This window comes from Thalassophryne amazonica, chromosome 2 (genome assembly GCF_902500255.1).
Source record: "Thalassophryne amazonica chromosome 2, fThaAma1.1, whole genome shotgun sequence".
NCBI lineage: Eukaryota > Metazoa > Chordata > Actinopteri > Batrachoidiformes > Batrachoididae > Thalassophryne > Thalassophryne amazonica.
This window is the reverse complement of record NC_047104.1, coordinates 98658644-98674445: the sequence shown is the minus strand read 5'-3', so window position 1 is coordinate 98674445 and position 15802 is coordinate 98658644. Positions and strand designations below refer to the sequence as shown.

Here is a 15802-nt window from a genome sequence, read left to right as displayed (position 1 = left end):
TTTTTTATTTTTAAGGTCAAAATATCTGAAAATTACTGACTCTTAATCTAGGAGTTCATTAGATGTTATTTTGATTCTGGAGCCTATCCCAGCAGTCATAGAGCAAGAGGCGGAGTACACCCTAGATGGAACACTAGTCTGTTGCAGGGCCAAGTATACTCATTCACATGCTCACCTGTGGTTAATTTAAAGTTTCCAGTTCACCTAACCTGCATGTCTTTGGAACAGGGAGGAACCCGGAGCACCTGGAGGGAACCCACACAAACACGGGGAGAATATGCACACACCAACCAGAAAGGCCCAGGTGGGAAGCAATCACTCTCACAAGGATCGTGGAGGGTGCCTGGGAGTATGCCCATCCAGTCTACATGTGTTTTGTGGACTTGGAGAAGGCGTATGATCGGGTACCCCGGGAGATACTGTGGGAGGTGCTGCGGGAGTATGGAGTGAGGGTGGGGTCCCTTCTCAGGACCATCCAATCTCTGTACTCACAAAGCAAGAGCTTTGTTCATGTGCTCAGCAGTAAGTCGGACTCGTTTCCGGCGGGGGTTGGCCTCTGCCAGGGCTATGCCTTGTCGATGATCTTGTTTGTGACATTCATGGACAGGATATCAAGGTGTAGTTGGGGCAAGGAGGGTGTTCAGTTTGGTGGGCTCAGAGTCCCATCACTGCTTTTTGCAGATGATGTGGTCCCGTTGGCTTCATCAGCCTGTGACCTTCAACACTCACTGGATCGGTTCGCAGCCAAGTGTGAAGCAGCTGGGATGAGGATCAGTACCTCTAAATCTGAGGCCATGGTTCTCAGCAGGAAACCGATGGATTGCTTACTTTGGTTGGGGAATGAGGTCTTACTCCAACTGAAGGTGTTCAAGTACCTCTAGGTACTTTATGGAGTGTGAGATTGGTTGGAGAATTGGCACAGCTGGGACTGTATTGCATTCACTCTATCGTAATGAAAAGGAGCTGAGCCAAAAGGCAAAGTTCTGGATCTACTGGTCAATCTTCGTTCCTACTCTCACCTATGGTCACTCGATTGCAGGGACAAGCAGCCGAAATGAGTTTCCTCAGGAGGATGCCCATAAGGTGAGAAGCTCAGTCATCCCTGAGGGAGGCATCCCTGAGAGCCTGCTGAGGAGGTTTGGGCATCTGGTAAGGATGCCCTTGGTGCACCTCCCAAGAGGGGTGTTCCAGGCACGTCCATCTAGGAGGAGACCCAGGACTAGGTGGAGAGATTACAGTATATCTCTACACTGGCCGAGGAACGCCTCTGTATCTCCCAGTCAGAGGTGGTTAATGTGGACCGGGAAAGGGAAGTTTGGGGTCACCTGCTGGAGCTGTTGCCCCCATGAGTGACAGTGAAAGTGAAGAGTAGTTAGTGACAGAGGTTGACAGATGAATGTATGACTGCAAGAAAAGTAAATTCAAAATAAATCTGGAAAACTGAGCAGAAGCATTAAGTCAGTGAGACAACACTGGCGTCTCTGTGGCCAAACTCAAACACTGTGCTTTCAGGGATCTGACTCACAGCAAGGACAATTTATGGTGTGTTATCTTCAAAGACAAAAGGAATTATAATTTGTGTGAAGACGAGCACTCAAAGGACGTGGTATGAATATGTAAACATTTTCACTTCTCTCTCTCTCCTGATTTCTCAGACTATTTAAGGTTTAAAAGCAATAATAAATCACCACCACATGGTATGTCTCTCAGTTTAGAGAAACAATAACATAAACTTGAATAATTAGATTGTAACTAACCATAAAAGTGCAATTTCTACTACATCCACAGACAATATTAAATCTGCATATCTGTGAGATACACACGTGCAACACAACGGCAGTGCACAGAGCACAGACTGCAATACCACTGTGCTGCATCTAGGGGATGCTAATCACCCTGTTGGTTATGCAGACTAAATACAACAGGTGTGATATACATCACAGTGTGTGCTTTTCACACACAGCATGGCTGAATGTGCACGCATATGCACAAAGGTGGGTGTGAAGAACAATACAATAACTACACCAGCACAGCTGATGAGATTACAAGGTGGAGCTAAAAACCTTTAACAGAACAGACGCTGGAGCTAATTTATGTGAATATCAACAGGAACTCATAGGAAATACAATGAATGTTTGCATCCAGACAGGTGCAAACTAATCTGATGTGTTAACCAATCATTTCCAAATGGTGCTATCATATATATACAGTATATATATGTGTATATATATACAGTATATATATATATATATATATACAGTATATATATATATATATATATATATATATATATATATATATATATAATATAATAAAATATAATATATAAAATGTATAAAGTCTGGTGTGTAAGTAATGGTTTGTGGTGTAGTAGAAAGTAAAAAATATGAAGGCTCCACAGACTGCGCACATGCACTGACCACAGCTAATCAGATGTGGACCTTAATTTTATGATTAGATTACAAATTTGCAATAATAACACTATTGGATCTCAAATATAAGGAAAGACAGGCCATGCTATAGTATAACCCCCCACTCCCCCACCCACCACCACAACATATGAACACACACACCGTGAAAAAACAACTCAAACTGTTGCTTATATGCATAACTGGAATTTTGAGAGAACCAAATATTGATATCATTGACTGTCTTTACATGGACAGCAATAATCTGATTACTGGCTAAAACCAGGTGTGGTGGCTAAGTGGTTAAGAGCACTTGTTTCCACAGCAAAAAGTTCTTGCTTCAAGAGCATCCTTGCCCATTCTCCATGTAATGTGGAGTTATGTCAAGAAGGGCATCTGACGTCAAACGTATGCCAAATCAACTTACTAGGGGAGGTGATGGTCTAGTGGTTAAAGTGTTGGGCTTGAGACCAGAGGATCCTCGGTTCAAATCCCAGCCTGACCGGAAAATCACTAAGGGCCCTTGGGCAAGGTCCTTAATCCCCTAGTTGCTCCCTGTGTGTAGTGTGCGCCTGTATGGCAGCACCCTGACATCGGGGTGAATGTGCTGCTGCATTTACACATAGGCAAGACGCGTTACGAATGTTATATTTGCGTCATTCTCGGCACATTCCTGACATTCTTAATGTGACTTAATGCATCTGAATAGGTTTCTTAATAGCGCGTGTTGGTGTGTGATATTCGTGATTTTCGGGAAGCATGTTTTTGGCTGTCAAAAAATCTTCCATGAATGTCACGCACCACCCTCATTTCACCTCATGTCATGGAGGTCGGAACTGAGTGTGTTGATCTGTCTTGATTAGTGCTGATCCTTAATAGAGCGTGACAATGTTCTTCTCTGACGTGCGTACAATTAAACCCTGCTGCACCGCATTCAGTTTCATTGCTGCAGTATGCTGAAGGACAGTGAAGCCAAGTCGGCTAAAAGTTTTGTTCCAATGCTCCTCAGCGCGCTCCTGCAGGTGTTCCACCTGCTGCTGTGCCTGATGTTTGGGAAAACGAGCGAGATGAGAGCCGCGTGGTCTCCTCCTCCTCTCTGCGCCACTCCATGGCACAGAGCCCAACTAAGCATGCAGTCACAAAGATCTTCTGCTGTGGAGCAAACTGGAGCGATCTGAATTGTTCAGCAGCTGATGGATGAATATGTGGGTGTGTGTGGAGACAATTCACTTCATTCACAACATGACAGAACTTAACGATGCGCTGTTACGCGTGATAGCACGCAAGAACGCAGAAACTTATTCTTGACCATGCGTAATTGTTCCTGATAATTCTCCAGCAACATGTGCCATTAATCGTAATGCGTGGTAACAGGTTGTAGCAGTTCCCGAGGACACCTGACGCCTATGCCCCGAATCATCACATTCGTGATCAGCGGCCCAGAATGTGTACTTCGTGGCATTCGTGACTTGTTGTTGTTAGCGCTTTGAGCGTCTCATGCAGATGGAAAAGCGCTATTGTGATGATCCCAGGTTAAAAAAAGGAGAAGCCAAATGGGCAGTATGAGCTGTTTCAAGAATAATAACAAGAATAACAATACTGTCATTAATAACAATAACTGTTTAAATGTTACATAGTCTAATTAATGACTCAAAGTCGCATTATGTTCCCTATCACTGAAGTATTTTCCGGATTATAAATCACGGCTCTTGAAGGGGAAAAACGTAGATAAATATCTAAAATGTATATAAAGCGTAGCTACATTCTCTCGCCTGCACAACCACCTCGACACGTTTGAGCTCCCGGTCATAAACAAACTGCAACACATGTCCACTTTCCACCACATCATCACTTTTTCTTTGCATTTTCACTTTGTTTGCATGTAATTTGCCGAAAAACTGAGAGAAAATGCCAATTTTTGTTTTTTTCCCAGAAATACAGAAATTATGTCATATGCGTCATATTTTACCCCTGTAGCACCCGCCCTCAAACAAGGCTGCGGTGCCCAATTGGTACAAGTTTTGCACCTGATGCGCTTCCTAACACAACTCCACATTACATGGAGAAGTGTGGCAGGGATGAGGTTTGAACCGTGAACCTTCCGCACTGAAACGAAGCACATTATTTAACTATGCTGATTATTGGGAAAGCCCAATATAAATAGTTAATATTATGATCATGCTTAACAACAAACGTGTTGTTTTCTGGTATATAAATCACACTGGATTATAAATCACAGGCTCTTCCAAACTTGTAAAAAAAAAATAAAAAAATAAAACAGCAACTTATACTCTGGAAAATACTGTATGTGTTGTAAAATGCTCTTAAAACTCCTAATAGGATGGCATAATCTGATTAAGGTGTTTACATGTCTGTGAACATGCACTCCGAGAATCAGATTTAGATAACAACACCACATCTTAGATTATTTTTTACTCTGATTATTGCCTCATTCGGGTTAAGCTAATGACAAAATGCTGTTTACATGGCAGTGTCTTATTCAGAGAATGATTTTAATCGGGTTACGTTTGGAATATTAAATGCAGCTGTTGTCATTTTAACCTCATAATGAAGACAATGTGCATTCATTCCAATGTTCAACAGATGAGGATTTACAATTTCAGATCGTAAGGGCTGTAGAAGTGAGATATAGTTAATGCAGCCAGCTGTGATTATTCCTTTACAAGAGTGGTTTACTATGCTGACTATAAATAGTGCTTCAATATTCTAATGGATGGAGGAGTTGAACCTCACGTTGCATTTTACTTTGACGTTAAAGTGATTCCCTGTCATGTAATTTGGAGAGGTGAAATCAAAATGCCCAAAATGGAAAGTGATGACTATTTGAATCAACAAAAATCAAGTGAGGACAAAACACTTTTAAACCAGATAAGAAATTATGAATGTAATATTATCATGCATTATAATTATTAGTTTAATTATCATTAGTTATTGGATTACTCCTGGAGGTAGTTTAAGGGCCAAATCCTTAATTGTATAAAAACATAAATACATAAATACATAAACACATTTACATAAAAAATGCCCCATAATATTATACGTTTCTTTCATCATTAGTATTTCCCAAACATGGCAGCACAAAGATAGTGAATGTTGTTGCAGCTCTGTTTTATACAAATTGCAGGAGACCACTTTTTTTTTTACATTTCCAACTGTGCAACAGAACATATTTGCATGAGAGCCACTATATGCATGTTAGCCACAGACCTATTTGAGTAAATGTCAGTAGTAAATCACAAATACTGAAGTATAACACATGAGTGAAAGTTGTCTCTGGGATTGCTGAGCTCTAAATACTTGGTTTGGGTTTCCATATGTTAATAAGTCAAACTTAATTTACATGGAAAATCTGAACTTACTGCTCACAAATATAATATAATGTGCTTAAAATATATGTATGTATATATATTGTGGCTTAACTATTTTATCCACACCATCTTTCAGCTTAAAGATGCTGATGCTCTGCGTGTTACACTGTTTTCACTTGCCCTGATCTCCACAGGATTTGCTGGTGTTAGGAAAAACTAATTTCCTCTTCCCTTGCTGTGAATCCTATGAATTGGATGTAAGAAAAAAGGTATAAAAAGAATAATTTAACAGGCTCAATTTCAGAGGACTACCATGTGCTCTCCATCCCCAGTCCACCCAATCTTTCAATATGACCTTCCCCATACATTTATGTTAAATCTGTCAAATTGCATTGTGATCAGCTCCCCCATCCTTATCTTCCTCCTCACTTTTTTTCCTCCTTTGACAATCCCTACCCTTCATCCTTTCTCCTTGCAGCATCCCATATGTTTAGCCGCTGCATAAACCAAGCCAACTGCTTTAATGAAGGTGAGGAGCAGACGTCTTTCATTTCCTCCAGTCAAGAAAATATGAGAGGCTCATGGTTATCAATTTATACATTTTTCATACCCCACCATTAAAAAGTTTTGAAATACTAATCAACCTCAGCCACCAACATGAACATCGGTGTACAACGATATTTAGAAATTTTACTTATGGTTCCTGTTTCACCATTTCTTTCTTTTGATATGGTGCGCACCACACACAAATAAAGTTATGGTGCACCGTGAAGTTTATTTCATTTACATATGCCTGTATGCATGTACACGTGCCTATATGTATCATCTTTGAGATCGAGAAAAAAAAAAACACAACAATGAAGACATCAGTCAAGAGATGACATGCTGAATACATCTGCATTTTACAAAGGCTTCTGATGTATTTCTAAATGATTTTAATGAATACTGAGGAGCTGCAAAAACAAGAAAGAGAAAATAAGATTGACAGTGGCTTTAAAAAAAAAAGAAGAAGCCTTTTTTCTGCGTTCACTAATGCCGTCTGTCTGACAGTGGCTGTCATTTGTAAAGGAACAATGTTGTGCTCTCTTCCAACTGCTACATGACAATGATGAGAAGAAATACTTCAGTGTTTCTAATGACGGACCTTAGAAACAGCTCAGCATCAGACAGCTAGAGACTGAGAACCTTTCAGATGAATGGCGGTTTTGCCAAGTCGTGTTGCCGCGCCACACTCAAGCATACGTACATCTGCATGTCTGCCACTGACAATCCAAACAAGTGCTCTCCTGTTTATCGAGTATGGTGAGGTCTTCTTCTCTCGCTCTCTCTCTTTGGATTCCGATGGGCATTGTTCTCATCAGACAAAAAAGTCTGAAGTCAAAGAGGGACCTTGCATTAAACTCACACTGTCTGCCTTCTGCTGACAACACGGTGTTGAACCTGACGCCCCAACCTACCCCGCACCTCCTTGCTGACATCAAACAGAACCTCAGACCCTGTTCCCTAATGCACATGCTATTTTTAACTAAGCTTTCCTAATAAGCTGCTGGGAAGCTGTAAATTTTTCATATGCAAGCACATATTTCCTTTGTGAAAACACAGAAACACACTTATTTGGTGATTAGCGACTGACAGAGGGGAGGAAAAAGAACTGAATATGTGTGTATCAAATTGCGTGCCTTTCAAAAAAGGGAAAACTCCTAATGTGAGGAGTCGTCTTCCTGTGCACCACAGGTATGAGTGAATTATTAATCGCCCGGCTTATTTTAATGCTTTTTAAAGTGCTTTATTTTGATGTACTAAAACATACTTTTAGCCATATTCAGTCAGGCATGCATATCATTATTTCTTCCATCAAAGAAGAGTGTCGCCCTTTCAAAGAGCACAAACAACTCAGCCTCATTTAAAACAGAAGTTCGAATATCAAAGACATTTTACAAAGGCTGGGCTTCAAACGCTGTGATGAAGTTTTTTATGCTGCACTTTATAAAAAAACTTAGGTATGCAAAAGGTCTGAATTGTTTTCCAGCTTTTAACCTGACTAGTGTAAATCAAAAAATCCTGCTGTAACACAAGAAAGTTATACAAGTGAGAAGCATCTATCCAGGCCTGTTACCACTCAGTGTCATCAGAAATCTCCTCTGTGGAATACTAAACGCCACAACTGCCAGCGCTGTTTTTCTAACACAATAAATTGTGCATTAAAAAGAAAAATTAAACTACTACTTCATTTACACTGACACTTCAGGGTTGTAAGTTGCCAGTCAACAAACACATTATGTCTCATTAGATCTCAGTGCTGAACACATGTAGGACAAAACATTTAAGTTCACTTTAAACATGTCTGATTGCTTCAACAGTGTGTCGCATTCATGCGTAGAAGATCACCTAGGCCTTCGAAGGAAGAATGTGTCAACTTTTCATACATCTGATTATGGAAACTGAGCCTCTGAGATGGTATCAAATTACTGTGTGGTTATAATAGTTAATAATACTCTTCTTCTACGAATACAGACTACTGACTACCAACAAAATTAACTTCCCATATTGTCAGCACGATAAATCACATTTATTTATTTATTTTTTGCTTGTTTTGCTGGTGCCACTTGCATTTCGAACTGATTTATATGAAAAATACTGCATTATCATCTAAAGCCACAAGATGGCACCTTTGGCACGCATGACAAGGTGCTCCTGTATACTGATCTGAAAACAGTACTGAGATTCAGATTCTGAAGCAGAAGGTGGTGATAATGCACCATTAAATGGGATGCCAACTGCCATAAAACAAGAAGATGATGATGATGATGATGATGATGATGATGATGATAATTTGAATGAGAAGGACATGTTGGATCTTAGAGAATGAGTAAAATTAATAAATCATGTTTTCAAACTGAAAGACCTCACTGGTGAATAAAGAGAAGGAATATAACCTTCTTTCTGCTTGGTGCTCCACCTGTTTGGACTGGGATGGCCAGAACAGCAACACGGACAGCAACTAGACTAAGGTAAGGTTAACTGTAATGTTTTAAAACTTTTAAAATTTTAAGTTTTAAAACGTTTAATTACATTTAGTGAGGCAAACTTGCACATGTTTAGTTCTGAACAACTGTTTTTGTCTGATCAGTGGTCACAAGAATTAGTTTATTCTTGAGTTCTTTATGCCTCATACAGTAACATCAACTAGACTTTTAACTTCGGCTCATGTTTGCATTACAAATAAATAATGTTCTGATTAAAGTCATCTTGCTTCTTTTTGCATGAAGCAGTAGTACCACATTTCAAAAACAAATGCAACTTTTTTCCTCTTCATGATACATTTTTGGACAGATACAACTCATACTCTAGTGTGACATTAGTTCAGAAAATACAGGAATAAAGTAATGTATTTGGCTGTCTGCAATGAAGACTACCCAACCCACATTTTTATTTCAAAGGTCTATGTAATTTAATTAATAATAACAGCAATGATGTCATTGATTTTCACGATATACATGTTAAATGAACCTAACTGCAATTTAACTTGCATCTTATTTTTAAAAAAAACCTGCAAAGAAGTCATCTTCATCTCTTGCATCTAAACTCTGTGAGTGGATCCTCCATAAACATATATTCAGCTCTCCAAGAAACAAGTTGCTTCTGCAGGGATGCTCCTGGGTTGGCATTTTTAAGGCATAAAGGCATTTTTGGCATAAAGGCATCATAAATACAGTGGCCCTTTCCCAGCCAACAATGGGCCAACAATGTGTGTGGTCAATATCCATGCCTGTGGTAAAATAATGACAGTACTTAGATATATTAACATTACTATATGGAGAAGGGCCTGTATTGTCATTGTACATACATACACACATATAGTGAAATTTGTCCTCTGCATTTAACCCAGCCTAATGACAGTCACACACAAACCAACCACTTAGTTTGGTGATGTAGAGACACGGCCTTGGTTAGGGGCAAAGAAAGGAGCAGACCCTAAATATGCATCAAATTATAATCACATAAAAAAAAACAAAAGTCTTCAGAGCTTAATGTTTAGAACTGCTCATTTTTAATAATAAGTAGAATTCTTTTACAGGCACTGATACCCATTGGGCTGGACCTCATTTCAGGAACCTTTAGGGTGAAGCAGATGAGAGTTTACACCTCCCCCTCACTCAGACATCAGTCCATCAGAGGTTACTTCCCAGGCAAAGGATAGTACCCATTTAGAGCTGGATGCAGATTAAATGGTCTCCATGTTGGCAGCCCAACTGCTATTCCACTGATCTACCTGCTGAGTTAATAAACCACCACCAAATATCACATTTTGCATACAATTTTATGAGCTACTATTCCATTTGATAGTTTGAAAAAAGTACAAATCTACACTTATTTAACATGACCATAAAATTAAAAACTGTAACTGTCAGAAATGTCAGTTGAATTCAATTGCCACTGAGTGAATATTTAATTTTATTTTTTTACTTCATCAAAAGCAATATAGGGATATTAGTAACTGATGAGAACTTTGGATGCAGTTTGATGCATACACTTTTATTTATTGCTGCCTATGTATTTGGACTGCAGTGATGGTTATGACCCCCAAACAAATAATCCACACATACATGCTGCTATGAAGTCAAGGATGAAGAAGAATCCAAACAGAAAACACTTCTTGAGAAAGATTTCTATATTGGAGGCTGCTAAGGTTTTTTTTTTTTTTTTTTTAATCATTTTTAATTTATTTAGTTATTTGGGCTTTTCCCTTTTGGATTGGGGTGGCCACAACAGATGTGATATGGGCCTGTGTGTTAAGTTGGAAAACATTCTACAGTGATTACCCTCCCTGGTGCAAAACCAGGTGTACATGGAGGATGTGGCACAGGTGGCCTTGAATCAGGAACCTTCTTTTTTGGAGATAAGTGCAACTATAACAGGGGTGGCCAAGTTCAGTCCTCGAGAGCCACCTTCCTGACACTCTTAGTTGTCTCCCTGCTCCAACACACCTGAATCCAATGAAAGGCTGCTAACGAGTCTTTCATTGGATTCAGGTGTGTTGGAGCAGGGAGACAACTAAGCGTGTCAGGAAGGTGGCTCCTGAGGACCGAACTTGGCCACCCCTGAACTATAACTACTTGCATTATCATGCTGCTCTCAGAGGGAGCTCAATAAAATGCTTCAAAACCTTTCCTAGAAGATACAGCTTTGGACCAAAGACAGTTTTAAACTTAAATCTCTGCCCCTCAGTCCAGGTCCAACCCCTCTGAAGACGTCATCACCTGACACCTACCAATAACATCACTGTGATGTGATAATATTTATCACAGGAAGGTGTTGTTTTGTGTGTGTGTTGTCACGTGTCCATGGAATTAAGCATATAGGCCTCCTCTCTCCATTGCCTATTCATAAAAGACAAAACATGAATTGCATGTAATCTTTCAACGAAACCATTCTCAGATCTGATGGCGTTTAATGCTTGGAAACCTGCAGCAAGTACAAGTGGCCTTTCAAAAATACAAGTAGCTTTAGAGAGTCCTGACAGCACACTTCATGATTAAAAAGCCTCTCAATAATTTTAATAAAATGTGTCATTAAAGTGGACAAAAAGATCTTTTCTGCAGAGCAATTCAGGTGCATGGCTGTAAATATTGGCCTTACCTGTCCCTTTGGTGAGCTCCTTCTCCCCCCCACTTTCTCTTTCTTTGGTTTGGTCCTCCTGGTCTGTGGTGGTCTCACTAGCAGCCTCCACATCCTCACTTAGCGCTCCTGGAGGGGGGGAGAGGACGGGATATGTAAATCACCACGCCATCAGAATTGGTGGAAGCACTTAAAGGGACGGCAGCAGGTTTTTTTCTATAGGAGCTTCCAACAATTACATTTGCTGACACACAGTTACGAGAGTAGCAGACAAAGAGGACACAATCTGCTTTTTGCCCCATGCTGGCTGATCGTCACAAATGCTACTTTAGTTTTATTTAGAAAAGGGAAAAAAGAGGTAATTTAAGGTAAATAAATAATACGCGGTTATTATTATTACTATCATCATCATTGTTAATATTATTATTACTGCTGTTTTTCTTCTCTTATATGAGCATGAATTTCTATATATTATTTATTCCAGGCCATCATGGGATAATGGGTCGCTCTGTTTAATGTAGACATAAAAATGCAGAAAAAAGCACGTGTTGAAGGCATGTACACCTTTTCCAAAAAGGTCCGAAGTAGGCAGATGGAAAAATAATTTTGTGAGCATACTAAACATGTCCTTCAGTGTCTTTCTGTCTCCAGCTGCAATCTGCTAGATTACTTACCAATACAAGTCTCATTTCATTCTTCTATCCAAGTATTAAAAAAAAAAAACTCAACATAAACAGATAAATCATAAATATTTAAACGTTTCAGAGCTACAATTCATTTTATTTTTATGCCAAGTCAAAGGCAGAAATCCCCTGTAACCACCTTAAAAGCTTCAGCTCGATATATCAGACCATTTAGGAGCATCGAAGTCCAAACAATGGATATCCAATAACGCTATTTGTAAGTAACGCACCAAGGAAAAGATAGCAAAAACAGATAATAAAAAGGGCATCAATCTTGTTTATTTCTCTCCAGTGCCCCCTGAAGTTCCTCTTTGCCTGTTAAGTTTGTTTAAAAGTAGTGCACCGTCGAATGCTATGGCATTGATTTGACAACAGTAAACTAGGCCGCAGTCAATAAGCGCTATCAGTTATTACACAAGTCAGCTAATTTTCAGCAAATGTACTTAAATGCTCTTTTGAAAATGCTTTCATGCTCAGGTCTCTACTCTATGAGCTATTGATGTATTGACAATGCTACAACAGCTACTGAAATATCCTGTTCAAGCATTCAGCCCTGCAGTCATCACACATCCAGTCTGAGCTCACCACACGACTACCCACAGCCAAAACCACTTTTATGATGTTACATTAGCCCCAACACTCACTGTTTATCCTCTCAGTACAGAAACACTGTGCATGCAGTACAATCCGTGTTATCATTGATACACTCTGACGTGTTTTAGAGAGGCATATATGTCTGGCAAACACTCGTAATCACAATGATATTCAAATAGCCTCCCATCATAAATAGAAACACTATATGCAAATAATGTGTTTATTATAGAAAAACACATTTAAAAATATATTCTGTGCATTGCAATGTTTCTGAATACTGACATTCAGATGGCAAGGCCTGCAGCTATTTATTGTTTATTTTCTTTACTATTTACATTATTTTTCCTTTTAATTGATTAACTGGTTCATCACTAAATCATAAAAAAATGACAAATGTGCATCACAATTCCATCGTAAATAAAAAAATAGAAATAAAATTCTAATGTCTGACCAATAGTCCAAAGGTAGCTTACATCCGCTAATGATATGTGAATAGAGGCAATAAAACTTTTGGGCAGAATTTTGACAAAAGTCTTAAACAAGCTTTTCCTACTTTATGGGTCACTCATTTTTTTTTATATTTACTTTGACCTGTAGGCTAAGACAGAGAAAAGAACCCAACCCATATTTTTAAATTAAAAGCTAGAGCTACTGTAAAAAAAGAAAAAGAAAAACCATTTCTGGATTAATACAGCCATTCGCTGTATTAATGACTGGTGGTTGGCTCTCACTGCGGTATTGTATCACTTCCTGTTCCGGAGCACAGCGGTGTTTTTCTGTATCTGTTAGCTGTTTAATCTGCGCAGTTAGATTGATCTAGTTATCTAGATTACGATTTGTTTCCCAGTGTAATCTTCACGTGCCTTAACTAAAGCACTCCTTCTGCTGGATCACCTCTAAATTATTTACACATTATTCACTTTGCGTGTTTTTAGGAATCCGCTAGCTTAGCGTAGCTACTAGCTCTTAGCCGATTTAGCATGGCGGCTTCTCCTGTCTCTCCCGCACTTTTCTGCTCTGGGTGTGAAATGTTTAGTTATTCCTCGGCCTCCTTTAGCAGTAATGGTACTTGTAATAAGTGTAGCTTATTCATAGCTTTGGAGGCCAGGCTGGGCGAATTGGAGACTCGGCTCCGCACCGTGGAAAATTCTACAGCTAGCCAGGCCCCTGTAGTCAGTGCGGACCAAGGTAGCTTAGCCGCCGTTAGTTCCCCCCTGGCAGATCCCGAGCAGCCGGGAAAGCAGGCCGACTGGGTGACTGTGAGGAGGAAGCGTAGTTCTAAACAGAAGTCCCGTGTACACCGCCAACCCGTTCACATTTCTAACCGTTTTTCCCCACTCGACGACACACCCGCCGAGGATCAAACTCTGGTTATTGGCGACTCTGTTTTGAGAAATGTGAAGTTAGCGACACCAGCAACCATAGTCAATTGTCTTCCGGGGCGACATTGAAGGAAATTTGAAACTGCTGGCTAAGGCTAAGTGTAAATTTGGTAAGATTGTAATTCACGTCGGCAGTAATGACACCCGGTTACGCCAATCGGAGGTCACTAAAATTAACATTAAATCGGTGTGTAACTTTGCAAAAACAATGTCGGACTCTGTAGTTTTCTCTGGGCCCCTCCCCAATCAGACCGGGAGTGACATGTTTAGCCGCATGTTCTCCTTGAATTGCTGGCTGTCTGAGTGGTGTCCAAAAAATGAGGTGGGCTTCATGGATAATTGGCAAAGCTTCTGGGGAAAACCTGGTCTTGTTAGGAGAGACGGCATCCATCCCACTTTGGATGGAGCAGCTCTCATTTCTAGAAATCTGGCCAATTTTCTTAAATCCTCCAAACCGTGACTATCCAGGGTTGGGACCAGGAAGCAGAGTTGTAGTCTTACACACCTCTCTGCAGCTTCTCTCCCCCTGCCATCCCCTCATTACCCCATCCCCGTAGAGACGGTGCCTGCTCCCAGACTACCAATAACCAGCAAAAATCTATTTAAGCATAAAAATTCAAAAAGAAAAAATAATATAGCACCTTCAACTGCACCACAGACTAAAACAGTTAAATGTGGTCTATTAAACATTAGGTCTCTCTCTTCTAAGTCCCTGTTGGTAAATGATATAATAATTGATCAACATATTGATTTATTCTGCCTTACAGAAACCTGGTTACAGCAGGATGAATATGTTAGTTTAAATGAGTCAACACCCCCGAGTCACACTAACTGTCAGAACGCTCGTAGCACGGGCCGAGGTGGAGGATTAGCAGCAATCTTCCATTCCAGCTTATTCATTAATCAAAAACCCAGACAGAGCTTTAATTCATTTGAAAGCTTGACTCTTAGTCTTGTCCATCCAAATTGGAAGTCCCAAAAACCAGTTTTATTTGTTATTATCTATCGTCCACCTGGTCGTTACTGTGAGTTTCTCTGTGAATTTTCAGACCTTTTGTCTGACTTAGTGCTTAGCTCAGATAAGATAATTATAGTGGGTGATTTTAACATCCACACAGATGCTGAGAATGACAGCCTCAACACTGCATTTAATCTATTATTAGACTCTATTGGCTTTGCTCAAAAAGTAAATGAGTCCACCCACCACTTTAATCATATCTTAGATCTTGTTCTGACTTATGGTATGGAAATAGAAGACTTAACAGTATTCCCTGAAAACTCCCTTCTGTCTGATCATTTCTTAATAACATTTACATTTACTCTGATGGACTACCCAGCAGTGGGGAATAAGTTTCATTACACTAGAAGTGTTTCAGAAAGCGCTGTAACTAGGTTTAAGGATATGATTCCTTCTTTATGTTCTCTAATGCCATATACCAACACAGTGCAGAGTAGCTACCTAAACTCTGTAAGTGAGATAGAGTATCTCGTCAATAGTTTTACATCCTCATTGAAGACAACTTTGGATGCTGTAGCTCCTCTAAAAAAGAGAGCTTTAAATCAGAAGTGCCTGACTCCGTGGTATAACTCACAAACTCGTAGCTTAAAGCAGATAACCCGTACGTTGGAGAGGAAATGGCGTCTCACTAACTTAGAAGATCTTCACTTAGCCTGGAAAAAGAGTCTGTTGCTCTATAAAAAAGCCCTCCGTAAAGCTAGGACATCTTTCTACTCATCACTAATTGAAGAAAATAAGAACAACCCAGGTTTCTTTTCAGCACTGTAGT

The 15802-nt window shown here is 39.8% G+C and overlaps 1 protein-coding gene across 3 annotated transcripts in view; it reads right to left on the bottom strand.

Moving 5' to 3' along the window:
• zfhx3 (zinc finger homeobox 3) overlaps positions 1-15802 on the bottom strand; it is a 361217-nt gene that overhangs the window by 43965 nt on the left and 301450 nt on the right. For 2 of the 3 annotated variants that reach the window (XM_034190392.1, XM_034190386.1), the window contains exon 6: positions 11378-11485. The exons of the other annotated variant lie outside the window; for it this stretch is intronic. In XM_034190392.1, the coding sequence (XP_034046283.1) occupies positions 11378-11485 (108 nt within the window). The remainder of the gene's footprint in view (positions 1-11377; positions 11486-15802) is intronic. 3 annotated transcript variants of the gene reach the window in all.